The 27,352-nt window shown below is 36.2% G+C and overlaps 1 protein-coding gene across 3 annotated transcripts in view; it reads left to right on the top strand.

Annotated features, from left to right (window-relative positions):
* Positions 1-26,654, top strand: part of LOC129371672 (guanine nucleotide-binding protein G(I)/G(S)/G(T) subunit beta-1) — a 33,044-nt gene extending 6,390 nt beyond the window's left edge. Inside the window, exons 1-11 of one of the 3 annotated variants that reach the window (XM_055048385.1) lie at positions 11,802-11,908; positions 13,086-13,192; positions 13,915-13,953; positions 14,073-14,179; positions 15,911-15,974; positions 16,648-16,810; positions 18,518-18,584; positions 19,403-19,604; positions 20,517-20,733; positions 23,247-23,362; positions 24,347-26,654. In XM_055048385.1, coding sequence (XP_054904360.1) covers positions 13,136-13,192; positions 13,915-13,953; positions 14,073-14,179; positions 15,911-15,974; positions 16,648-16,810; positions 18,518-18,584; positions 19,403-19,604; positions 20,517-20,733; positions 23,247-23,353 — 1,023 coding nt within the window. In that variant the 5' untranslated portion in view covers positions 11,802-11,908; positions 13,086-13,135 and the 3' untranslated portion in view covers positions 23,354-23,362; positions 24,347-26,654. Of the gene's footprint in view, positions 1-11,801; positions 11,909-12,402; positions 12,481-13,085; positions 13,193-13,914; positions 13,954-14,072; positions 14,180-15,910; positions 15,975-16,647; positions 16,811-18,517; positions 18,585-19,402; positions 19,605-20,516; positions 20,734-23,246; positions 23,363-24,346 lie in introns of those variants that run through there. The other 2 variants (XM_055048386.1, XM_055048384.1) reach the window with 2 other exon arrangements.
* Positions 26,655-27,352: the final 698 nt, after the last annotated feature.

Raw genomic sequence — 27,352 nt, 5'->3', positions numbered from 1 at the left:
CTGAGTGATCAATTATTTGTTTTCTACTTTGCATGCAAAAAGATGCTTTTACTTCACACAGTGGTCTGTTTAGGTTTATTTTTTTATTTATTTTTATTTATTTATTTTTTTCCAAAAGCCATCTAGGTTACTTCCTGACAGAGGGGTATTCTCATAATTTCCTTTAATGTGTCCCTGATCAGGTTCAGACTGCTTGACTAATTCAGTCACAGCTGTCCATTGCCTATACTAAAAGCAGTCTGAGGAGAACCTTCCTTTAAGTGCGTTCACAGTAAAGCTGCACAATGTTAGAAAATCTTGCACCTGTGTTAATATTGGTAAATATTGCTATGACAATCAGTGGCGACATATGTGCATTTTCTTCTTTCCTCTCCTTGTACGCTACAGTCTTGTGACCTTTAGTATGTTGGGCAATGGTATTTGTGTCTGGTAATGGAAATGACATCTGCTGGCTAAATATTACATTAGCTTGCAAAGTGCTAGTTACCTCCTGGAATATATTAGCTAATGATTATTCCATTCCAAATCATCTTTGGCAATTTGAGTATAGTGCATGTTGATTTTGGGTTGACGCTATCCGCGATACATTGTGCAAGAATAGGTTTTAACTATGTCTGGAGAGGATTCAGTTTTGCCAGATTAAGTAGGGTTCAATACTTTTGAACATGTTGGGCTGAAAAAAAGCAGTTCTGGGCAGGTTGTTAAAATTGGGGCTTATTTTTTTTTCATTATTTTTATTTTTTCACAAAGCTTGGCTGGTTTTTTATTTTTTAGAAGGTGTTCGTAGGAAAACTGTATGGAAATAGTTGTCATTTTGTGGTAGAAAAGCACAAGACAAGCAAATTTTATATTTTAAATTAAAATGTCATATCCTTGCAGTACATTTTTTGTTCTTTCATTTTGAAATATCTAGAATCTGTTGAACTTGATTTCATTAATGATTACTAATCATTGGTTAGACCAGAGTCACTATGTAGTTGCACCACAAAAAACAAATTCTTTGTGCAACTTCTCAATTTGCTCTGGTTGAGAACAAACTATGCACACAAGTGTTTTGATTATCAAGTGCAAATATAATCTTTCTTATTGCAGCAACAGATGTTGAACCTGAACAATAAGTGAGAATATTATTTTTTACAAAAACAGTTACCAAAAATGAGCAAGGTCTTGTAGTTTGCAGTACATTTAGACTAACTTAAATTCAAGTTATGCACTGAGTGCACCACTTGGACTTCTATAAATGTAAACTTTGGTGCATTTAAGGTACTTTGCTGTCCTCTGTTCACCTGTTGGAGCCTCGGTTTTGGGCCTCTTTGCCCCAAATTTTTTTTTGCTTGTCTGCTGTTGGTGCTTTACATTACTTAGATTAAATCTAAATTGAAAAAAAGCCTCAAACTTAACATAAACCATCACTTGTTCTAACACGTGAAAGGATGGTTCTTGTCAGAGCAGTGAGTTTGGGGAAAAAACAACATTTATTTCAGTCCAATTTACTTCCTTGTCGTGAAGGATTGTGGGTAGTATCGTATACCATAAAATCTCTTTGTCTTGGTGTGTAATATGTACTTTTGGATTGTACCTGACTTTAAATCGTTGTTGAAAACCAGAATGATTGCATGAAGGACATAACTTGAGTTAATCAGGCATGATTAGGAATGTTGCAGGTCCAGAAAGATGAGTACTACAAGAAACACGGTATCGTCGTCCTATGGTTTCATTTTGTTTTTGTTTCCTCTCTTTACAATTGTATTGCTGCATCAACAAATCATTTCATTTTTGTGCTACAAAGGAGATTCTGCCAATCCTATTTGTGCACTCAACCACCATAGATTCTGCTTGTCTACATATAGCCAGAAGTATTTAACCTGCCTCTTGTCAGAAATGGTTTAAATCCAATCTTGACAGAGGGTCAAATGCCTTTAATCTTGTTTTCTAGGTGAGAGAACCATTGGTTGGTCTCCCTTTAAAATATGTACTATTTGCAGTAATGTATAACTTGTGAGAATCTGCTGCTTTGAAAATGAACTCATCCATAGATTAAAACTTTCAGCCGAAATTCTGTCAAAACATGTCTCTCTATCTTGATTTGTGTGTAGTTTTACTGTAGCTTCTGTTATGTGTTGCTTGTCACCACTTGCCAGAAAGCCAAGGCCTCTGTTTTGAATAGTCAAAGTAGCTGGCACCAGAGCTGCTTAGAGACCCAAATACAACCTTGTCACCACTCAGATACTGTAACCCTGTTGTAGGCTCATCACTAGTCCTGGCAGTACTTTGCATGTGCACTTCAGTGCCCACTCTGGTCTGAATAGTTACTGTCTCGCTGTCTATTTACATTCAAGCCCTTACATTTGACTGCCACAAGGAAAATGCGACCAAACTTGAATCCCGGGATAACAGTGCAAGTGCGTTTTCTTCCTCTTTAAAGCATTGCAAGCCACACTCATTTGGGCAAAAGAGTGAGGCTGCTGTCATGTGACTCTTCACACACTCGTGTTCCTATCTCGCAGGCTTGGGGATAAGAAAAGGAGGGGTATGTTTATTAATGCAATCAAAGGAGTGTATTTTCTGTTTTAAATAAAGTCATGCATTTAGCTTTAGGCTAGCCTGACTTTTCCTTTTTTCTTTTTTTGTCTAGCTCACTTTCATTTAAAAAGAGCAGTTATGCAGTGAATCCAAGAACAAATCATATGTTGTTGTTAATGACTATACCTCATTTTAGTTTCCAATCGAGAGTCATCCAGAATTGAACAAAATTCCTACTAAAATCAACCAGATTCATGTTTAAAATTTTCTAGTGACAATTTGGTTTTATTATATCAAAATTAAATGGTCAGATGGCTTTCATGTAACAGTTTTTGCCTGTTGGAAGCTGTTCACAATGTAAGGCCTACAGCATCATGGAATGTTTTGCTAATCAATTTTACTGTACCGTCAGTCCCATTGATATGTTCCCCATCTGAAACTACGCACAGAGAAAGCAACCAGAATTGACATGGAAAGTGTGGACAATTAAATGTTAATATAAAAGATAGTTACAGTATTTAAAAAGGTGGTGCTTAGAGTTTGTGAACAATCAATCTTTGCTTAAATGACAGAGTAGATGTCTGTAATCATGTTTACTTTAATAAAACTGATTAGTCTGCGTTAACCAGTAGTTAGTCAGGGTTATAACAAAAGCAAATTTCTGTTATCTTAAAATAACTCCAATCTAAAAAGACGTCAGTCTGCAAATATGAAAATTGTTATATAAACCCTTTAACTAGCATCATGTTTACATTGCAGGTGTGTTTTTAATTGACTAAGGTCTCTTGCAATGTAGAAGTTCTTGGTGTGTAATACGTGGCAATCTTTTGACAAACAAACCAATTAGAATTCAGTTTAGAATAACATGTCTTATGAATGAATTTGGAATTATTGATGAAAACCTCTGTTAAACACAATGTGTTGTCTGCAAAACATAGATTTTAGTTTTGTTCACCATTGAAATTGTGTGAAGTTGGAGTCATTTTAAAATGGCAGTTATCCACCATCATTTAGTCCCTCCTACCCATGCATTTGTCAAAACATATGTGTGTTTTCACCGAAGAAAGCTTTGCGAGTTATCTGCTTGAAAAATATATAAATTTCATGCCTAAACAGAATCCCACATCAAAAGACCTGCACAATCTCTTGCTTGACAACAGGCAGAAGCCTAATGACAATATTCACATTTTTCAAATGATTTTAACTGAAGTAAATTTCAATTCTACAAGTCCTGCTAATTGGTGATACTATTGGTTCCAGTAGTGGGATTAAAGGTAAACAGTTTCCCCCAGCATATTATAAGCCTGGCAGGCCGCAAGACTTTATTTCCTCCCCCGCCAGGTTAAGCTTTGCTTGTTTTTACTTTTAGAAAAAAATAAGTTATTAAATTAATTTTTTTAGTATGATGCACAGCAAGCGTCTCTGCTGCAGTGAGAATTTTTCTGGCTGGGCAGAATTATTCCTGAAAGAAACATAGGTTTATGGTTTTTATAGTTGATGCATTAAACAGGGAGCACGCACCAATCGCATCGCTGATGCCTCTGCGTATTTACTGCCTCGCATGCTGCCGCAGTTTGATCACCGAAGTTTATCTTGTAAACTTCAGAATAACCTTTTTTCCTGTCATTCAGTAAAATACTCTGCTCACATTGTAAGTTCAAATGAGTAAGAGTCGGGAAAAAATATAAATGTAGAAACATGTTACAAATGTCTTAACCGTTTTTGTGCTGTGTTGCACAGAAAGTAGTAATTGGCTGATATGACATTTTTTTGTAATCTGGCATTTTGAAAAGGTGTTCCTGATTGTTAGATTTCACCCCCCCCCTTAATTAGTGCTAACAAATGGCAAAATCTTGGTTTTGCAAGAAAAAAAATCAGCGTTAATGGGCTGTCTTAATAATGTCAGTGTGTTTAGCTTGACAAAAGCTGCGTTGGCTGGAATAATAAATGACAATAGTTTTTCTCTACATTTTTTATTTATTTATATAAATTTTATGAAAAAACATCCCTGTACAGTTGAAATCATTAAACCCTATCTTGACTTTTTTTGATGAATTTTTATTGATTGGCATCAATGTCTAATTCTGTTATTGATTCACAGCATAACAGTAAGTGTGTAACAGTAAATTTATTACTTAAAATATCGGGCCCAGCTGTACCGGTTCGTTAAACACGTGTACTAAGCCATCTCATGCACGTATTGTCTAAATATCATAATTACTCCAAGTTGTTATAAACTTCTTCACACCTCCTAACACCTTTTTTGCCGAAAAGTTTTTATACCGAGCTACATTAGATTAGAAAGATTGCCGACTTCAATGAATGAAGGGCTTACAGTAGCAGCTTTACAGAAAATGAACAGTTATTACTGGCTCTGTTAAAGTAACAGACAGTAGTAAATTAAGTCTCGTCAACCTCTCAAAACGCTTTTTGTTGGTGTCACATTCACCCATTTATGAATTCACACAGATATGTAGATCAATAAGCAAATGAGCATTGCATGCCTTGCCAATGGGAACAGACTCGTGAAAATAGGAAGCTGGAATCGAATCAGAACTTTTGATTGCGAGACAACTACTCTATCCACTGCTCCAACAGAAGACTAAGTACAAGAGTTCATGGTCCAAGATAAGACATCAATGTGGAAGAACAATAAAGTTTACAATTGAAAACAGATTCATTCACTCTTAATGGCAGATACAACTGATGCATTTGGTCAGATATTAAACACCTAAACTTGAATCGAGTTTTGAGAGGGGACGAAAAAACCTCACTTGGTTTAAATTCTATACTAGATTGAAAATATTCTATGCAGGTTGAGAGGGTAATGATGGGATGTTAAGGAGTTTGTGTGTGACTAAAATGTTTGATGTTCACAAAAAATGCATGAACTTTTTTAGATTTTCTATCTGGTGATCATGCTTTAAGTAAATCTTAAAAGCATGATTTACTTGCTTGATCACCAGATAGATGATCAAGCAACTTGAATGCATTGAAGTTTCAGTGCAGAGCAATGGTACTTCATCATTTTGTCCAGTAGCTTTTTAACTTTTAAGTCGTTCAAAGTGCTTTACCTAGTTTTCCATTCAGTTTGCCACATAGTAGCAACCTTTGTGGCAAACGTAATAGAGCAAAAGGCAGTGTTAGGCAGTTGTTTATTTAAAACCCTTCTATAAGGTTCCATACCATCTCATACTTAATAGGTTTATTTGAACAAAAAAAAAATTTGCATTAATTTGTGACTTAAATTACCAGTAAATACAGTATCTTAGCTGCCTGACTTTTTCTTGAATAAAAAAAATATCAAAGTATTCAAAATATAATTTCACAAAAAAATTAATCTGACTAAAATTGGGTTTTGAGCATTTTGAATTGGTTCACAACTCTCAGGACTAGGAATTATAATTCTCTACAATTTTCATATCTGTTTAGTCACAGCTTGTCACCCCCTCAAAATCTTACACAAACTGTAAAATACTCTCACTCTTTTCTATTACCAAAAGTAATATTGCAAGCTTAAATATCTCTAGCTAAAATAGTCAGTTTTTTCAGACATGTGACTCATTTTATTTTAATAAGATCCTTTTGCTTGGCATTTTCATATTTGGATAGGTAAATAAAGCCAGTTGATTAATTTATTGCTTCCTTCAGTAAAAAACAAAACAAAAACAAAAAAACTGTTAAATCTGCACCTAGACTGAATGGAGCATCATCAGCATTGTGCCAGCATTTGCATACTTATTTGTAGCCCCAGGATTATGCTCCACTTTCAGTGGACCAAAATGGGTTATGGGCCCCAAAGTCCTTAATGTTTAATTCAGCCATTTTTCTTTTTTTAAACAGCTACTTGGATAGTTGAATATCTACAGGATTGATGCTTGTAAGATTTTGTGGGGTGAAATTTTAATAGTATACTATACCAATTGATTTTAGCAATAGTCTTAGGCATGTCTTTAACTACTGAAATGAGAACTGAGGAGCTAAAAAAAAAAAAAGCCAAAAAAAAAAAAAAACCTCTGCAAAAGGACAATATACAAATGAGTATTAGGAGAGCCAAGAGTCGCTTTCCTCTTCATTGTGCTGTAGTTGTTTTGTATCCGGTAAGGAGGGGAGGAAAGACATGTGTGTGATGTAGGAGATGGCAGAACAAGATTGGATGGGGCTTTTAAAAAATGTCCAGAAGCATTCCCTTCTGTCTTCTCATCCTGCCTCATCAGCCCTGTTGTTCCTGCCTCCTTTGTGACCTGGTTGTGTTTCAGCTACATTTACCATGCATCACTTCACCACAGCACTTAGATGGACTCTCATCCACCAACTGGACGACAAGAGCTGTGGGGGGGAAGCACATATCCACTTAAAGCATCATATTGCTTGTTATGTACTAGGATAACAAGCCCATGCTGAATTTGGGTAAAGTGGCCAAATTCAGCATGTTTAACCATAAATGAAAGTATTATGTAGAATTCTTGTTTGACTTAAGTCCATATTCTAGACAGTTTATATTGTGTAGAATCTATTATCTGTCTATTAGGATGATTTCCCATTAAAAGAGGTAATTCACCAGGCCTGTCACAATAACAAATTTTGCTACATGAAAAATTGAAGTGGGTGGGCTGTACTGAAACCGTTTTTACTATGATTATTAATGGCCGATTCTTATGAAGTATGTCATCAAACTTACCCTTCGAAAAAATTTAGCAAAATGGAAATTATTTAGCTAATTTTAATTTATGATGTGATTAATTACTAATTGCCGCAAGCTTAATATACACTTCAAAAACACAATTTTGAATCATAAACGTAAGATTTTTTTATTTATTATTTTTATTTATTTATTTATTTTGCAATTTTCACTTCATACGTCCATTATTTTGTTTGGCTTGTTTATACAATCACTCTAGTTTAGTTTCATAATTTATCTTCAGTTTTTGAAGGCAGAGGAGAAAATTAAAACTTCGGATTGTACTCGATGACATAAGCTCATCTGCGCTGTTTCTCAAAATGTAAAACAAGATGTTCCACTTAAGAATGCAGATATGTGGAGTAATACATTTTAAGTAGAATTTTTTCCCCCCCTAACAAACTAAAGCCAGATATGGGATCCAGCTGTAAAAACTAGAAACCACTTCTAACTGTTTTTTTATTTGCTTTGTCAGTTTCTTTAAGCCTGCCTCTCAGGATGTTGAGTGTAACCTGTTACTGTAATGCAAATGATTGCATAGCCTGATTCCAGCCCCAGGGTGGACGGTGGCAAGTCAAGTAGTAGTGAAAGAAACCACCAAGTGATTGTATTTGTAAAGTGTGTGTGCTCTGTCGCCACATCCGCTGAGTGTTTTGACAAAGGGAAGAGAGATGAACACAGCTAGGGAACACCCACGAAAAGGAAGCGCGCCGCTCATGAATGCCTTGTTCATGTGTTAAGGTGTGGAGGCAGATGGGTGATTGTTAAAGCAACTGAGTTGGCTTCAGTAAGCACTGCAGTTTTAAAGTGTTTGTAAGAGCAACAAATTAACTGCACCAGCAAATGGCATTCTGAAACACCAAGGGAAGTTGACGGGACAAGTGAGGCATGCAGGACTGGATGCTGCACTTCAAGAAGATAAAGGGTGGGGCAGCTGGTATCCATGCAGGAGGGTGTAAATTATTAAGGTCACCATCTTTCCAGCACCTTCATAAACACCATTTTGTTGAAAGGGGTTGTCTGGAGGCAGTAAAATTAACAAAATAAAAGGTCAAAGAATCATACTATTGTGTAACTACACGACTTGGACTTACTAAGCCAAACTTTCTCTGTAATCCAGTATGATCTGCTCACATACACTGACAGCGAAATATGTAAAGTAGCTTGTGGTAAGTCATTTGAATAAAAGCTTATATCCTTAAACTGACTCTCCAGTAACAAGAGGAAGGGGTTATTTATTGTTCTAAATAGGTTAATGTAAACATTACGTTTTGGGAACTTCCAGTACAACTAAACGTTGGAGTGATGAGCACAAGTCGAACAACTGACTATTTTTTTCTTCCTTAACCTGTATGTCCCGAAATGTTGACTGCATCAGGCTAAAAGCTAAATTATAAAAGATCCATAATCAAGCTTCACTCTGGTCAGACTTTGACAGACACAGGGACACTTGCATGCCTTGCTCCCCTTTACCAGGGGGTTAATTAGCAGCTCCCCTCCCAATTGTCCTCTGCTTGTTCACTCTCATTAGTTTAATCTGGCTGTGTCCTCCAGCTTTCCTCTCTTACCTCTATCCTCTTGTGTGCCAGAACATCTCTCCGCCTTCCCCTCTCCTTATGTCATCAGGGTGACAACTTTTGTCTACTCCAAAAAAACTACTGCCAAACCCCATTTATAGCATCTTATGATTCATATCCCTGTGCACTTGGTACAGTAGCGCTTTTGTTAAGCTTTAATGGAGAGGTTCCGCTCCAGCCCTGTTGTATGTAAAAGTAAAAATGTTGAGGGTTTTTACTGAGTGTCACATTATTGATTTGATTCCACCTATTAAGGACATAAAGTAAGATTTTATAATTTATTTTTTTTTGTTTGTTTCGCTATGAAATTTTCTTCTTGTTGCCCCTCATTAATTATCAGTTATTGATGTAATTAATTAGTTACATCCATAACTGAGACTATACAAATCAGGATGGTGTGAAAATGAGCTGTGCATATATTATGACTGCTGTTTGGGAGAAAGAAATAACAATGAACTCTGTGTCTGTATGGAATCAAATTACACTTCCTCTCTCCTTGTCACTGTTGCACTCGAGATGTGGGAGCTGATAGGAGTGGCTGGAAAATGTGAAGTCTGCTCCCCTCCTCTTTTCTCTCCTCCTCCCCCACCACCTAACTAAAAATAGCTGGCAGAAAGAGAAGGCAGCAAAGTCGAGGCTCTATCTGTTGAGCTGCCAGTGGTTTCTACACTCCCACCACTAGCAAAATGGGAAAAAGAGATTCCTCTGAATCACACCACTTATGCTAAAACTGATCATCACCAGCGAGGGGTTCTGCTTTTATTTTGCAGCTTTTGCATTTGGAGTACATGGTATTTGAACATTTTGAAACTGGTCTGTTCTTGGGATTTTTGGGGGGTTGGGATTGGGTTTTATCTTGGAGCTCAAAGTCTGAAGAGTAAGACCACCAAAATCTAGCCAGTTATTGCTTTCTTAAGCATGTGTACTTCATAGTTTCTGTTGGTGGGAAAGGTTAAAACACTGGAATGTGCCTGATAAGTTTCATCGATCATGTGTTTCTTGTTTAACCCATTAACACCTGATGCAACACACAGGGCAGCAGTGTGAATAGTTCTTCTACTCCTTGAAAGTCTAAAGGGAAAAATATGAATATGGTTGTAAATTCATATCTACAATTAAAAATTTTTTTATGCAAATATATAAAATTTATGTCATTTAAGTCTAACAGCTATTTGTGTAATTAACATTTGTAGGTTGTATGGTCAGAAAATGTACCTTCACTCGAAATGCACCAATCAGGATTTTGTGGCCACTTTTTTTAATGTCTGGTTTGTCTTAAAATTTTTTACTTTTTTTCCCAGATTTTATGTTCTGAGGAATCATTAATCATTCATACTAAACATCAGAGTACATCACACTGAATGTGGAATCACTACAAAGAATGTTTACTATTTTAAAACACACTTATTACAGGGTTAACATTATAAAATCTTTAGCATCTTTAGCTAGCATCACCACCTTTGAATTTCTTGGTGAATGCAGTTCTTTTTCTCGACCCTGAGATCTCTAATGTGTTGCTGGCATTTTGAATGGCAGAGGTTTAAAGCTCAAAAAGAGTGAAAGTGAAACATAGCAACTTTGCTCTTCTTTCAGTCTTCCTGTTGTCTGGTGAAGTCTGCTTTGGATCAAATAGCCCCTTTGCCAATTCAACAAAACGTTCCCAAGGAGGGCACAAATAGACTTCCTGTATCTTGTGGCTCTGGAGTGGAAATTTACATGGTCTTCCATGAGCCACAGAGTTGCTAGTGGAATGGAAGTTGCACCATTGTGTATTTGCTTTTGTCATAAGACAGTCGTTTAAAATGTCATTATTAGTAAATCTTTAAGCTTTTTGATTTTGAGGAAATTTAACAATATACATAGATAATTTTCCTCCTATATTCCTGTTTTTTCTGAACTCTAGGTTTGCTTGGGTGTTATCTCTGTGTTAACATGAGACAAAACTTAAAGGAAGATGTGTCCTTCGTAAACAAAATGCTGGTGCTAATGATTTAGCAGAGTGCTGCACTGTGTTCAGGTTTCTCCCACAGGGGAATCGAACTGAAGCACAGCTGAGCCCTGTCTCAGCAGGTCCTAACAGACAGAAGCAGCAGCTCCGGCGTATTGCTGCGCCTGACAATTTTGTGGCAGAACTTGTATCCTGTTCTTTTAAAATAGCAAATCCACCACTGTGGATTGTGAAGCTTTCCCCAAATTGTATCCTGTTCAGTGTGGGAAAAACCTAGCCACAGCCACATCTGGCTGGGGGAAGGCACTTATTTTTCATATCCAAATAAAGTTGATTGCAAAAGGGTTAAAAAACTGCAAAAGAACAAAACAAAGGACACTAAAGGCACCAAAGATTGTTGTTTTCAGTGAGACCCAATAATTCTTAGATAACATGTGTTCAAAAGTGGAGAAATGTTTTGAGTTTCTGACCAACAGTAAAGTCAGAAAGTGGCTAGATCCAGTTACCAGACCAATCGCCATACTATTTGCCAACTTTACTTATCAGTGCAACTGCTTATACCTTTAAATGTGGTGTATCATTAGCTTTTGGTCCTATGAAAGGTGAAAACTGTCCTATTGTAGTAAGAAGTTGTGAATCTCAACTCTATTCTCACAGATGTGCGTACCAGTCATGACTGTGATTCACAATAGTGGTAATGAAACTGTTGACCTTCATTTTAGGAATATTCTGAATATCCAACATTTTTTTTTAGTTCTGATTATTGTTTTGGGTAAATTTCATTTAGTTTAAACTAAAAGTCCAATGCTTTCACAGCAAAAGTGTGAATAGAAGTATTTCTAAACTTTCTCAAACAGGAAAATAAAGACTAGTATTTTAAATATAACCATATGCTCAATATGAGTTCTGGGTTTTGTTGGCATCAACATCACTTTTCTTTTACCCATTGTCCTTAGGGTTATTTGTTGAGAAGATGAGAATATTATCAAAATTATCATGAGACGTTTTCATCGTGAAGATTAGGAGGCTAAGGCACCTTGCTTAGATAGCCCCATTTAGAAGCATTGTCCAATCAGGTGACAGATAAAGTCTCGGGCGCATGTAGGATAAGGTGTTCATTCAGAACGTCTCATCAGCCTTCAGGACAAAGGACATAAATCCAATCCGAGACACAGCGAGGTAAGGCTATAACACGGTTATTGCTGTAGATGGGTTGAGTTGGGCAGATAGTTATTCCATTTGACTCTAATTGGTTGTTTATATTTTTAAAATTAATTTATGTGCAACATTTTGTGAAACATAATGTTACTGAACAGTAACTGAAAATAATGGGAAAAGGTATATAAATGTCGTCTTTTTTTTTTCTTTTCCTTAGGTTGAGCAATTTGACTTGAGTTATAAATGATGTAACCAAAGATGCCATTAGAAATGTCTCATTTCCTGTTTCGGCAGCTTCTTGCGTTTAACTTATTTTCTAACAAGGCCTTGAAGGGCATGGTAAAATTGTCTAAATTTTCTGTTATCTGTTCATTTTGAACGGCTAGTGAAAGTATCGCTGTTAAGAGGGTGAACCAGAGGATTGGGGTCAGCGGAATGGCCACTGCTTTTAGGATCATCAGCAGGTTTTGTCTTAACCGGATTTGGCTGGAGAAGCTGAATCAACTGTGTCCCAGGATTACAGGAATGACATTGGAGGGCAGTTGAGAGTCCACAGGCCAGAGCGTTGACGCCTTTCACCTGCGGCTACAGAGGTGCAGGGAAACCCTGGTTGTCTCCTCTCTGCTTTTTTTTTATTTTTTATTTTTATTTATATCTGCACACACAAATCCTCAATTTTAACAAATTATTAGGGATATGTTTAGGCCCTCTATCAAAGGGTTAGAGTTAATGCACACTTTTTTACAAATTTTTTTCTCCCCCATTCCCTCTCGGTCCCCTTTGGCATTCAAGGACTTGTAATGGCCACTCATTGTTCCAAGTCGTTTGCCTCTGTTTGGGTGAAGAACGAACAAATTCAGCATCCTCCTCAAATTTGTTATCTTAAGCCTTAAGTAGCTGCCTTGTGCTTGTTGCTAGGTTACGGCTTCAAGCTGGCAAGGACAAGTCTTGAGCTGTCTCAAAAGTGATTCGCATCCACTTTGTCTGAGCCGCACAGAAAAGATAGAAGAGAAACTGCATTTTGTTGACCTGCTATGTCCATAAATTTGTGGCATTAGAGAAAAAAAAATCTTAATTTTTACCAATAACTAAAGCGTGGACTAACCAGTGTCACTAAAATGCAATCTCCATGTGTTCATAGAGCTGAAAAGGAAGCAGTTGTATTGATGTTAGGCTTGTCGTTTCTTGTCTTCTTTAGATCGGCAAGAGTCTAGGCGGCGGAGAGAAGCACACCATTAGCAGAGGAAAATGAGTGAACTGGATCAGCTACGCCAGGAGGCTGAGCAGCTCAAGAACCAGATCAGAGTAAGTCCCAGTTTTTGCCATCTTGTTGAGTTTTGCTGAGGTTCCAAATCCAGACTCGCCACAGTTTTTCAACTTTCTATGTGTTGCTGATATTAATCACTTTGTAGATTGAAGATTAAATCTGTTACTTGCATATATAGGGCTCCAACTAACAATTTTTAGTAACTGATTAATCTATCAATTATTCTGATGATTAATCGATCAGATTTTTTTTCATTGAAAATCAGCTACTAGAGATACATTAAAATTTATAAATAGATGGTTCAATTCCTTCGCAAACAAGAAAATAAACATAATATTACCTAAAATGCAATAGAATATTGTTCCTTTAGTATATGCTAGATCATTTGTTTCAAATAAGGCATCTGCAGCTAAAAATGGTCATCTGAGCTCATCTGTTGGTTAACCGATTAATAATTATTTTATTGGAAATAAAATAAAATCTTTTTTTTTTTTTTTACTGTTTTGGTTTAATTACACCTGTGAATGTATTCTTAAAGCAAATGGCTTTTGTTTGTTTGTTTGTTTACTCTAGTTAATGGTTAAATTAGTTGACGATTACTTGAATAACCAATTCATCACGATCAATCTGATTAATCGTTTCAGCACTAACCATAATAAAAATGACGCTTACTCGCTTTTCACATTGCTTTTCAACATTATTACTGTTATTTGCAAGTCAAACCCATTTCTTTTGTTGTAACTGGGTAATGTTTTTACAGGATGCCAGGAAAGCGTGTGCAGATGCTACCCTGTCTCAGGTAAGAAATATCACTCATAATCAGAAACTGGCTTCCATTTTGTTTTCAATGGTGTTAACTGGCCACATTAGTACATATTTTGAGGGTCGTCCTTTCTGTCTCATTTTGATCCTGCTTAGATCACAGCAAACATTGACCCCGTTGGCCGAATTCAGATGCGGACTAGACGGACGCTGAGGGGGCATTTGGCTAAGATCTATGCCATGCACTGGGGGACTGATTCAAGGTAAATTCATTCAGTTGCGTGTGTGTGGGTTTTTTTGTTGTTTTTTTTCGCTCACCAATCCTGTCTTCCTGGTCTGATTCCAGGAAACAAATGTGAAATGCTTTATTTTTGTGAGTTGCTTCCTCCTGAATGTGAAATGAGTTCACCATGACGTCCTCCAGTCCATTATCTTCAGCTTTACTGGTCATTTTTGATAGATTATTACAATAACAATATTCTTCGTCTGTGCAAACTGAAAATAGTAAAACATTTGTTGCTGTGAGAGCTGATTGAACATGTGCCGGAAGCTCGACTGTGTGCTGTTTTGCGTCTTGGTGTGTCATGTTTGTGTGCACTGGGAAGTGGCATGAGGGTAGGGAAAATATTTAAAATGGAGTCAACCTTTGTGAAAGCTGGGGTTGAGTTTGATCACCAAAGTCCTTCCCTGAGACTTCTACTCTTTTTGAGCAGCAATGTATTTATCGGTGTTGCTTGAATCAACATGGTCACTTCAACATTTGTCTTGTCACAAAGAGAAACTACTGCCTTCAGCTAAAGTAGAGTGTTTATAAGATTAGTAAATACAGAAAACAAAGACACTGTTTACACAGAAATTGGAACTATATTTTTTTAATATAAAGAGTGATAGATTTTTTAACAATCTTAAAAAGTCCCACTCTTCTACACAAAGTGGTTCTCATCATTCAAATCAGTGAGACATTTAGTTTTGTGATGCTATAATGTACTAAATTTATCTAAATTCTTGTAGCTTTTTCATAGGACATAAAAACATGCCGCATAATAATCAGTTTTGAATCGTCAAAGCATATCTTTGACAAATTGTGGCTGCAAAATCAGTCTTATGAAACATTTCCACATTACTTGCCCAAATGTTTTGTAGAGTAATTTGTGAAAATAATAATAGAAACCTTAAAAAAAAATAAGCACATTTAAGTCATCTTTAATGTGCTTATTAAAGATGCGTGTGTAGGATGTTTTTAACCTGATTCAATATGTAACCACAATATTGTTTTTAAATGAGAATTTGGTAAATAAAACTCATAAATGCTCTTATCCCTGAAAGACTCCAGCTCTTCTTCCCTTGAGGAATGAGTGCCCCAAACCGTTGAATCATTGTCTCTCAGCTGATGCTCAGACTCTTACCCTACATAGACGGATCCAAACTGGACATATTTTATTCCACAGTATACCAAAAGCTCCTTTCTTTCTCCTGCAAATAATCTAAACAACACATTTTGCTCATGTCCAGAATAGATTAATCATGGAAAAGTCGGGCCTGTGTTGTACTTTGAGCAGAATTGTCTTCATTTGAACTTATTACTGTCAGCGCTGTAGTTAAGTCTGGCACGGTCCCTGCAGCCCTCGCTTTGTTCAGAGCTTCTCCTGTACCAGAGTGGTTTGGGACCGTTGCTGTGGTTACTCTTGTTGGATTCACCCAGATACCAAATGACATCCACAGAGGGGAGCTGAGAGGGCTCAGTAGATTAAGGTTGTTTTGAAATTGTCTTTATTATGAAAACATCACTGAGTGGTGTTCTAAATAAATCCATTTTGTGAGAAAATAGTCAATTTATTTAATAAAATTTGCTGTTTTCTTAAAAAGTGCAGCTTATTGAAATATTTATATTTAAAATGTTCATGTCCCCTTTGCTCGAGTAATTTTTGTTCACAGGTTCATAGGAATAGATTTAAAAACAAATTTAAAAAAAATTTCTGTCTGTTTTTCCGAAGGCTTTTGGTCAGCGCCTCCCAGGATGGCAAACTCATTATTTGGGACAGCTACACCACAAACAAGGTAAAAATCTCAGTTGTGTTGCAATTCTGATTACTTTATTTGCGAATAAAATCATCTCAAAATATTTTAGAAAAGTCTTACAGTATAACTGTTGTCGGTTACAAGCAACTAATTAGATGTAATTTCTAAACAAAGTAGATTAAAGACATTATTTAAAGAAATAAAACAATTCAGGTGAGTGTTGCTGTCAGAAGAAAGCAGTTTTTTATATTTTCAGTAATTAAAAAAAAAATCATGTCAAACATTAACATGAAAAAAAAATGTAATTGTAAGTTTTAATCATTTTAAGTTTTCTAGTTTTTGTTTTTTGTTTGTTTTTTTAATTTAGAATTTTTTTAGACCAATGCTGTAAATTGCAAGTGGAGTATTGAATGAAGGGATTTTAATCAGGATAAAATGTCTTTTAAACTGCCGACACTAAATATTTTCTACCTCTTCATCAAAACACATGCCATGGACCAGCCTCAGAAATATGAACTAACCTCCATATTTTGAAGGAATGTAATTTAAATTGATAAAGTATGAGACATATTGTGTTTGTAGGTGCCAAAGAAGTGTTTTGAATGGAGGGCTTTGTGCCCTTGAAAGGTTAATTTTGCAGACTGAATTCTCTCTCACTCTTCCATCTGTCGCTGCAAACTATCTAATATTAAATCGTTCTGCTCTCCTCCAGGTCCACGCCATCCCGCTGCGCTCCTCCTGGGTGATGACGTGCGCTTATGCCCCTTCTGGGAACTACGTTGCCTGTGGTGGCCTGGACAACATCTGCTCCATCTACAACCTGAAGACCCGTGAAGGAAACGTGCGCGTCAGCCGTGAGCTGGCCGGACACACAGGTAGGCGGGACTTTTGGATTACATTGATTCTGGTTCGTCCATCGGTTTGTTGACCATGTTGGTGAGTCACTCAAATTTGTCAAGAAAGTATATGTTAAAAAGAAACATTTTTGACACCACACTGGTTTGTTTAAGTCATGTTGGTTTTCCAAATGATACAAAAACTCAGTCCACTCAAAGTCAGAGGTTCTAAAGCCTTAAAAAAAGAGGACATTGTGTTAAAAAGAAGCTGATATTATTGAGTAAAATTATTATTCGTAAGTATTCAACAACTATTGAAACAATGTTTAACTCCATGTAGCAGTTTCATGTTTTGGGTTTTAATTAACTGATATTCTGGTTTCAAATTTTTGTTTCATGCATTATCTTGTCAATAGCAAGTTGCTTGGTCTTGTTCTTCTAGTTACTGTAAATTAACATTAGAATAAAAACTTCATGACTTCATCTTGTCTAAACTAATCAGTGATTGCTGAATTTCCAGAAGTTTAACATTTGACAAGGCTGAATATATCAATCGGTAAATAGTCGGATTTGTCTCACAGGACCTTATATTACTTACAAGTTTCTTCCTTCTCATATAGTGAAGCTGTGAAATTTAAGGTTTGAAAGTTCCAACCCAGTCTTAAGAGCTCTAAAAATGTCATTCATTTTTCAAGTACGGAACAAAGCTAAGCAGAGTAAATAAAATCATTTAATCCCGTGAGTGTCTTTCCCATTTCTACCGCCTATAAAGTCAAAATCCAAGTGTTTGAAAAATTAGGGAGATTTTACTTTTTCCATTTGTCATTGGAGGGCCTTTTATCTGCAATCTGCCTCATTATTCTTAAATTTCAATCCAACTCTTTGAGTTACTGACAGCACCAGGAAATGAAACCTCAAAAATCCAAACTCACAGCTTTCTTTGGACTTGATGATTTTAAACTGTTGGTTCTTCAACAGGGTCTGATTTAGATTCCAAGCTCTGAGAAATACTTTTAAAACTTGCAAACAAAAGTAAATGAAATATAACAAAATATGCCTTAAAGAATCTGTATTTATTATTGCAAAATAGTCTAGTTTAGGTTAGTCAAAGTATTAATATTAAAATATCCAGCACCGCCAAATCAGAACTCCAGCATTGCATTGCTTCATGTTGAAGAAGCATGCAGATAAAACTCATGTTCTGTACTTGAAAATCAAGTCTGGAGAAGTAAAGAATCTGTTGGAACATCATTGTGTTTTTTTCCCCCCCTTATTCTAAGCATTGTGATCTCCGCGCCTAAAAGGTGTTGGTCCGACCTTTTTCATATGGGTTGGTGGTTAAACCTCGTATCATCACAGACTAATGAAAGTGTTGAGCACTTAAGCAAGGAGCATTCATCTGATCAGTGTCACATGACGCAGGAAGTGTGTCAGCACTTTAGTTCCAGTTCCTTCACTACAGGGAGGGGTGAATGCACTCTGCCAGCTAGTATTGGATGAATTATGGAAGCAAACCATGAACCAGGAGATGCCCCAGAGTGTTTTGTTGTTTTGTTTTGTGGAGAGTTAGTCGATTCATCGCCCCTCCCTCCCACCTGCAGCTCGCATAGCCTCCTCTGTGGGTGTGATGACCACTTGAAGTCGGGTCCCTTCTTCTACACAAAGAAAAATAATATGCAGTCCTTATGACTTATAAATTGAGAATACATATTACATTGGTTAATTTGCGGGTTTGATTTTGTTCAGGTTACTTGTCCTGCTGTCGCTTCCTGGATGACAACCAGATTGTCACAAGCTCTGGAGACACCACCTGGTGAGTTGGGATATTGCAGCAATTATGTTACAGGACAAAATCAGTGTAAATGCAGACCTTAAATTAAGTTTTGTCGCTATTAGAACTTTCTAAATCATTTACTCTTCCTTTAATGTCAGTCTATAGTTGAGGGATAAATCGATTTTATCAATAAATCACAATTTTGCTTTTTGGAGATTTAATTATTTGGGAATTGTTTTGGGGTTTTTTTCCACCAATGCACTCCTTGGGTTTTCATAGTTCAGTGATATCAGAAAACTAACAGACAGACATTTTTTGACAATGTTTCACAGATTATTTATTTTGACTTTGAATTCAAGTCAACTTACATAAAAATGATTTAATAAAGTTATTTTGTCATTTTTCAGTTCTTTTTAATGTAAAAAAAAAACAATCGCCTTTGGTTTAAAAAAAAAAATACCATGTGGTCCAACATTATAGCAGTCTATGTGGTTTATATTTGTTTTTTGTTTGTTTCTATTTCTTTTTACTTTGCCCTTTACCATACAAACAGATCCTGTTAGTCTAGATCTAGTTAAATTAGCTGCAAATTATTATACAGTACAATCAAATCATATTCAATGGGAGTTGGTGAAAGCTATCTTGAGATTATTATTTACAAGAGTACTTTAAACATTAGCATTAGTTTTAGATTTCAGAAAATTCAGTCTCACTTCCCAAATGTTTGGTTTGCTTTGTGAAAAACAAATATTAGAAAACAATATGCAATCATTGCCAATTTCTCATTTTGAAGAGAACTTGTTATGAATTTATTTTTACGCATTTTTTTTTGTTTTTGTTTTTTTGTTTTTTTGCAGTGCTCTGTGGGACATTGAAACTGGTCAGCAGACCACTACGTTTGCTGGTCACACCGGTGATGTGATGAGCCTCTCGCTGTCGCCGGACAGCAGACTGTTTGTGTCTGGAGCCTGTGATGCCTCAGCCAAGCTCTGGGACATCAGAGAAGGAATGTGCCGACAGACCTTCACTGGCCACGAGTCAGACATCAATGCCATCTGTGTACGAAAAACACACACAAACCTCACATATACAGATTTGACCAGGGTTACTTGTATGTCAGCGCCCTTTCATTTGAACTGAGCAGCTAGTTTGCTTGTCAGAGTGTGCAGTGATGATTTGATTGTTACATACCACATGTGTGTCAATTCCTATCTGCCAGTAGGCTCTTGTTTTGATGATAAGTTGTTTTTTTTCTCTTAATATTTTACTGTCAGGGAATGTAATACTAATAATATCTACTAGCATGTGCTTGTTTTGATCACATAAACTTATATTTTATAAGTCGCTTGGTCTTTACAGGCTTCTGAACCAAATCAAACTTCTAAGGAAGCGTTGTGCAATTAAATCGTGTCCAATTTGAGCAAAAAAGATTCCTTTTGAATATCTATCCATCCATTGTCTATTAACTGATGGTGTGACTGTTTGCAAGAGATGAGATCGATGCCTTAAAAGATGCCTGAGGCAAAACTAACACCCTTAATTTGGATGAAAGATTTACTTCCTCTTTTAGCAAAGAAGTTGTAAATAGGAAATTATTTGAAAGCTATTATAGGCGACAGAAAGTCTCATCTGTAGATTATGAGATGAGATGAGATGAGGCTGGTCAGCTCCATAACTTTCAGAAAATACTTGACTGGCAAGAAAAACTAATTTACGTTCACGTTTTTTAGTTTATGGGTGCAGAATTAAAAACGAGGAGACAAATTAAAGCAACATGTCTTGCTGTGCATTAGAGTAACCTGGGGAAAAAGTCTCCTTTAAAAATAATTACATTAAGTTTATTCTGCATATCGGATGATTCAAATAAACTGTACTCCCTGAATGTCAACATAAGATTATCTGCAGAGAAATTATTGTGAAAAATATGATTTTGTTTTTCAAATAAATACTTAGTTACCTTTCCTTTTGCAGTTCTTCCCCAATGGCAATGCCTTTGCCACAGGCTCAGACGATGCCACCTGCCGGCTGTTTGACCTGCGTGCCGACCAGGAGCTGATGGTTTACTCGCATGACAACATCATCTGCGGCATCACCTCCGTAGCATTCTCCAAGAGTGGCCGCTTGCTGCTGGCTGGCTACGACGACTTCAACTGCAACGTCTGGGACACTTTGAAGGGCGACCGCGCAGGTGAGCCATGTTGGAAAAGATGCTCTGAACTGAAACGATGTGCGACTGCAGAACTCGACTTCCACCGCCTCCGGAAGGTCCGAAAAACACCTAGACTTAACTTTAGAACTACAGACTTCATAAATGCACTGAGATATTCTGTAGTTGGTCTTGGAAAAATATAAAATTGTTTTAACCAGCAATTTTTATACTTTTTTTTTCACATTCTAGCCATTATTATTTTGGTTCTTGACTTGATGTCTTAAGATGTGCATTAATTCAAAGGCAATTTCACTTACTGTTTGGTCAGATAACATAACATTTAGATTGAATGGTTGTTCACTGTTACATTTTGCTTTCAGTAATTTCAATAACCAAGAGTCCATCAGTGCTTTTTAGTAGTATACAATCTATTCCTTATTTAACAGGTTCAAAAGTTCCATATTTCAAATAAAGTTGAGCACTAGGTTAGCCCCAGTAACTAAACTACCACACTCCAAAGACTGAAAGCTAATTTTAGCAGTGAGCCATTTGATCATTGGTGGAATTGGACTCAAATACTACTCCATTCAAGGAGGGTATAGGTTAATATCTTAGACTGAAATATTGTAAAACCGCCGAGAGAAACGCCTACAAGTTTTAGTTTGAATTGTGAAAAATGCAGAGAAATGCTGTTGAAATCTGACAAATGTGAGCAGGAAATTTATAGATTAGTTAGTGAAGACTTTTCCATAAAGCTTTCCTCATCCCGCTCTGTGCAGCCTGTTTTAGAAAATGCCAGTGGTTTGTCATGATGGGAATACCTTAGCTTTCCACTGTTATATCTGGAAAGTCTCACAGCTCATTGTTCAGCCACTTGTCAGCATGTCCAAACAAAGCTGTGAAGTGCTATTCAGAGAGAAAAATGGCTCTGCTGGCCTTTTATAGGCACTGACTGTCCCATTATTAAAACACAGCCAGTGTCAGACGCCCCCGAGGGTGAGCTGCCCGGCTTCATGGCTGCAGTTTAAGATGACCAGGTGGAAATTTAAGGATTAATCATTTCTTTAGCGTGTTAGAGGTACAGATTTGTGTAAGTGTTTAGCTGTTCTCCTTTTGAAATACAACAGATACTCCTAACATAATCACTGGTTGCTGCGCGACAGCTGCATACTTACGGGAAAAAGCTCGCATCATTTGTGTGTTTATCAGAAGGAAAGGGCTTTACCTCTGAGCAATATTGTAGTTAAGGCTGCTTGTGATATCAGAAAAAAAGTTTTTGATACAGATAAAAAATCAGTCATAAAGCATTAGCATTTTTCTTGAGTAAATTGTAGGTTTTTAAGAGTTTAGACTTGTTCCTTATCACATAAACCTTCCAGAACTGAAAAAGCTCAAATGCAGTAAACCGTCGAGCCCTTCGTTGTTTTTTTTTTTAATTTTTTGTATTTTGTTTGTTTTGTTTAATCAAGTCTTACAGTTTATCTTTGTATTATTTAAGGCTAAAAGTCCATCCTTATTTCATATTTAGGTTCTTCTCAGTCGTGTTGTAAAAAGTGTCACACACTTGCTTGGTCCAGCATTTACAACACAGTTATTTTGTAAGCAGCCTTTATGCAAAGGAAGTCGTTCAATATGGCAAACCTTTTACACAACATATGGAAATGAGTCTGAGCAATCATTTACTGGATTCAGCTGAATTTCATGTAAACATATGGGAGTGTGTACTGCTAACTTGCATACAGCAAACAAAATAGTTAGTTTTAGTAATGAAGGCCTGTTTTTTTTTTCACCAAACATATTTAGTTATTCAAGAAATAAAATGTTGATTTTCTTTGTGGCATGATTTATACTTTTTGACTGTAAATGTTTTAAAGGAGTTAAATTACAGATGTTCATATTGCTATCTTTTTATAAATTTTATTTTCAGTTGTAAGAACAAGAAAAACAAGCTTGACAGTTGAAATATGGATATTCGCTGCACTGAGAGATATCTTATTAAAAATTTGTAGATTTCTTCAAATCCAAGCATTTTCCATCTTCTGGTTGGTGAAGAAATATAAATAACTGACTTCATCTGTGATTATTAATAATGCACCTGCACTTGTCTGCCTTCTTTGGTCTTATACTTAAAAAATCTATTTCACTAATCAGCTGAAATGATTTATTTCTGCAATACTATGATTTTTCTTGTTGTTTCCTCTTATATGCCAATAATTTGTTGTTTGATTTAGAACAGAAAGTCGGAGTCGAGCATTGCAGCTGGTTTTACTTAGATCAGATTTTGAGTCAAAAGTTACAGTGTTGTTTGGTTTTTAATTGTAACTGTATAAGATTAACATTATTAGTAGAATTATGGGTTGGATGTTTTGAGTGCAAAAAAGGTTTGCAGAACATGGGTAAAATGTTTACCATTAAAAATGATTCTCAACATAATTTTTTTCCAATCAATTTTATGCCGAGTTATTGGATTCTGACTTTTTACATGCTTTCTAGATTCAGAAAGAGTGTTTGCCTCCTGTTTTAGTAAAATCTTGTGTTTTCTCTGTCTGAAGGTGTCCTTGCCGGTCATGACAACCGGGTGAGCTGCTTGGGTGTGACCGACGACGGCATGGCAGTGGCGACAGGGTCCTGGGACAGCTTCCTCAAGATCTGGAACTAGAGTCTACAGGTGAGTTTACTGCCGTATCTGAGTTGATTTAATGAAATCATAGATAGAGTTCCTGCCTGTACCCCGCCTCTCGTCCGGAACGCAGCTGGAGATAGGCACCAGCACCTCCCGACCCCGTTAGGGAGAAGGGTGCTCAGAAAATGGATGGATGGATATATAGAGTGCCAGTCAGAAGATCTGAATTCTATCTTGGTTTTGGGCTTTTGATGATGCATTCAAATCTTTTTTGTTGTTGTTTTTTTACTGTCAGGCAATGTGATTGATGTGTTTGAGATTATTGTCCCCGCTAAATCCAGTTTTTAAAAATCTGGCCGTTAATTTGGGAATAATTCAACGATGGTCCCAGTTTTTTCACCCTCTTTGTGCAGTGAAACAAAGCAGGCCATTGGCATGTTGCTACCACCACCAATGTGCTTAACAGTTGTTGGAAGTCGTAGATTTTCAAACCTCACTTGAACGCCAAATACTTGAAACAAAAAACTAACTTACAACTAACTTGTCAACAAGATATCAGAGCTTGTTTTGAGTCAATGAGTTCTTAGTACTTCTTCATCAACGTTGAGGAATGATTTACTTAAAACAAGCCAGTTAGTTCAGTGTTATTTATAGTGTACAAATTAGACTAAAGATGAGATTTGTTTTTACAGTGTAGCAGTTGTGTGTCTATTGAAATTCTTAACATTTAAGGGTCACTATTTTTTGTTGGAAAAATGTTACAAATGTAAATATATTTTAAAATCTCAGTCAGACTAGCTGCATAAACTTCTGGACGGTATTTGCTGCCCTCTGGAGGTTTGGAGTGAAAGTGTAACCTGTTAGACAATCTTCCTATCTTGTCATTTTCATTTACGATTTGTGAAAATTGATAACTATGCAAGCTTAATAATGAAATGTTTGTGCAATTAAAAAAATGATCTATTTGATCAACTTTGTCCATGTGTGTAATAATGTTTGTAACCAGCTCTTTCTTGTCATTTTCTCCAGATGGCATCCGGACTCCAAAGTCGAGTGCAAGACCATTCCAACATCACAATGTTCATTTTTATTGCATATCCAATCTTTTTTGAAAAAGAAAAAACAAAAAAAACAAGACAAAACACCATAATACTGACTCCAAACACCCCCCAAAAACTATCAAGGGCAAAAATTATCTCCTTCTCTCTCCTTCTCATTTAAAAGAGCACAATTGTCTGTCACTCATTCAGCTAAAGAAAAAAAAAAAAAAAAAAGAAGAAAGAAAAACACTCAAAAAAAAAAAGCTTGAGGAATTTAGTGATTTCAAAGTGGGCTGCTGGGGAAAAATATCTCCCAACAAGTATGGTAGTAAATGAAAAATCCGGAAAACCCCGTCCACTGCTCCACCACACAGCAAACGTGTCCTGCATCCTCATTATGCACAGATCTGAGTGAAGGTTATGACGTGACAGTGATCTAACTCTTCATAGCTTTTTTTTTTTGACCATATTTTATTTTTGTTCATTATTATACTTTTTTTGTCCTTTTTTTTTTTGAAGAGAGGTAGATCAGCGAACTCAGTTTAATGTTTAAAACGAGGATCAAAGCTTTGTTTTATTTCCTAGTCTTTACACGTTTTTAGAGAATGTCGTTTTTAGGCGGGTAAGCAAACCAACCTCCAGACGGCGCCATCGTTAAGTCCAGCTTTACCCCACTGGAGAACAAAAGTGAAAGAATTCAGCTTCAACAGGGAGTCCTCAAGCCACATCTCACCCTTCTGTATATTTAGCTCCATGATACTTTAATGTTTTTTTTTTTGTTTGTTTGTTTTTTTTCTCTCTCTTTTTCCAGTGTAGTCCACAGATCTTTGTTTGCACAAAAATTAAACGTTGCATATATAGGATAATGTCTAAAGAAAAAAACGTTAACTAACCAAGCACATGCTGTTTATGATAATGAATGCTTGTTTTTAAAATGTAATAAAAAGGAGAAAAAAAATGACAAAAAAAAACAACATTTTAACCATTCTTACACCTTTCTGTCTGGCAACAGTGTAGAATAATTAAATGAAGATTAACCCATCAGATCATAATCCACCCTTCCCCCCTTCTCTTTCTTTTTTTTTTTTTTTTTTTTTTTTTTTTCCTTCCTTTCCCCTCCTCTTTTAGTTTAGTTCTCCCTGGTTCGTGTTGCCCGTGGTCGGGACCGGTGATGTGATTCGGTTATGTAGGGATGACCTCCACTTTTAGCCTGGTTGCAATCCGGACGTTTCTTTTTAACAGAGGTGCCCATTCCGTGCTTGGAAATGCAGTTACTACTCTGTGAATGACATGTTGTATAAATCAATGTTTGAAAATAATGATATTGAAACTTTTTAAGTTAAAAACAAGAAAAAAAAAGATTTTGGTTGTCTGCCATGGGTGGGTTATCTCTTAGAATCGCATGCTGTAGAATTGCTTAAAAGGTGCATATGGAATTAAGTCCTTTTGATGTTTTTCTTTAAGAAAATAACCTGTTGAATATATCAATACAATGGTATTTATATTTTTCTTTCTATTTTTCTTTGGTTTCTTTTTTTGTTTTGTTTTTTGCTACTCTGTGCATACATGATTCAACTGAAATGTCAAAGCTATGCACTCGAGAAGCAAGCCCTGCAACATAAACGGTTACTCGGTCCATTCTTGGGAGGGATTCCACAAATTTTAGAAGTACCATAAATGCTTAAAATGTTCACAAACACACACACACACACACTCACGCGTACAGGCATTCATTTACCTAAACACGTAATGTCCAAACGGAACAAATAAATTTTTCATTCCTTCTGTAGCAAAACAAAATTCCATTTACAGAAACATTTTATAACTTTTTTGTTTTGTTTTGACCTTCGATAGTAAATGAGAGAAAAAAGATCTTGCAGCATTTGAATGGCAGAACTTTCTGTTGTTCCCTTCTCCTTGTAAACAATACGCTTTTTCTTTAGCAGTAGTAACTTTATTTTCCGATCTGTTTTTTTTTTTTTTTGTTTTGTTTTGTTTTTTTCTCTCTGCGACATTCTGTACAAAAAAAATGTGCTGTAATTGTGCGTTAGGCCTGGAGTTGGCAAAAAAAATAAAACAAATAAAAAATGTTAAAAATTAATTAAATTCCTTTTTCCTTTTCTCTTTCTCCATCAAATAACTGTAGAGCTCTGCACCCCTTCCCCACCGCCCCTCCCTTTCACCTTTTGTATTTAATTTTAAAGTCAGTCAGTGTACAACCGAAAGCTGGATGCAAGATAGAAACTATATTAAAATGTACTGTTATTTAAGATGTAATAAAAAGCAGTTTGAGATGACCTACTGTGTTGAGTGTGATTCACTTAGAGCGATTTCCACTGAAGCTAGAATGTTGCAGACTGTTTGGTTTCCTTGTAATTATGTTTAAGTCAAATAAAACTATTTCTTATCCACTGTTGAATCACCCTGGCTCATCTGTGCAGCTGTTCTTATCTGAACATCAGCTCATTTCAGTTCTCCTTTAACTCATCGCTGTTGAGCGATTATTTATAGGTTTCCAGGTATTTCACTTTGTACAGACTCAATTATTCACTCAGAGAAAACTCCAGGTCAGAGATGCTCCAACAAGCGTATTTTTAATATTTGTACAAAATCATTTGGAGACTTTTTTTTTTTTTTTTTTGCTGCCCCCTACTGGACAAATCGATCAATTTATCTTACTGTATGCAGCACTACAATATTTTCAATTTCACATTTTTTTATTTTTTACCTTTATTTCATTTTGATGCTCTTGCTCTTGATATGTGGTGGATATGATCAAACTTTTATGGAAAAGTAATAACGATTATCATTAATTCCAAGGGGAAATTAAATGTAATTCTTCATATCCAAAGTTCTTCAGAGAGTTTTTGATGCTGTTCGCTTGTACCTTGTAATGTGAGGTTACCTTGTACAACCTCAAGGTAACATCACATTGCCTTGAGCTTGCACAAGGTAATGTACAACCTCAACAGCCTGTCCACTGATTAAAAACAGG

Source organism: Poeciliopsis prolifica, unplaced genomic scaffold, assembly GCF_027474105.1.
Source record: "Poeciliopsis prolifica strain line A6 unplaced genomic scaffold, Auburn_PproV2 SCAFFOLD027, whole genome shotgun sequence".
In the NCBI taxonomy this organism is placed as follows: Eukaryota; Metazoa; Chordata; class Actinopteri; order Cyprinodontiformes; family Poeciliidae; genus Poeciliopsis; species Poeciliopsis prolifica.
Note: the sequence above shows the minus strand (reverse complement) of the source record. Positions and strands in the feature narration are given on the sequence as shown.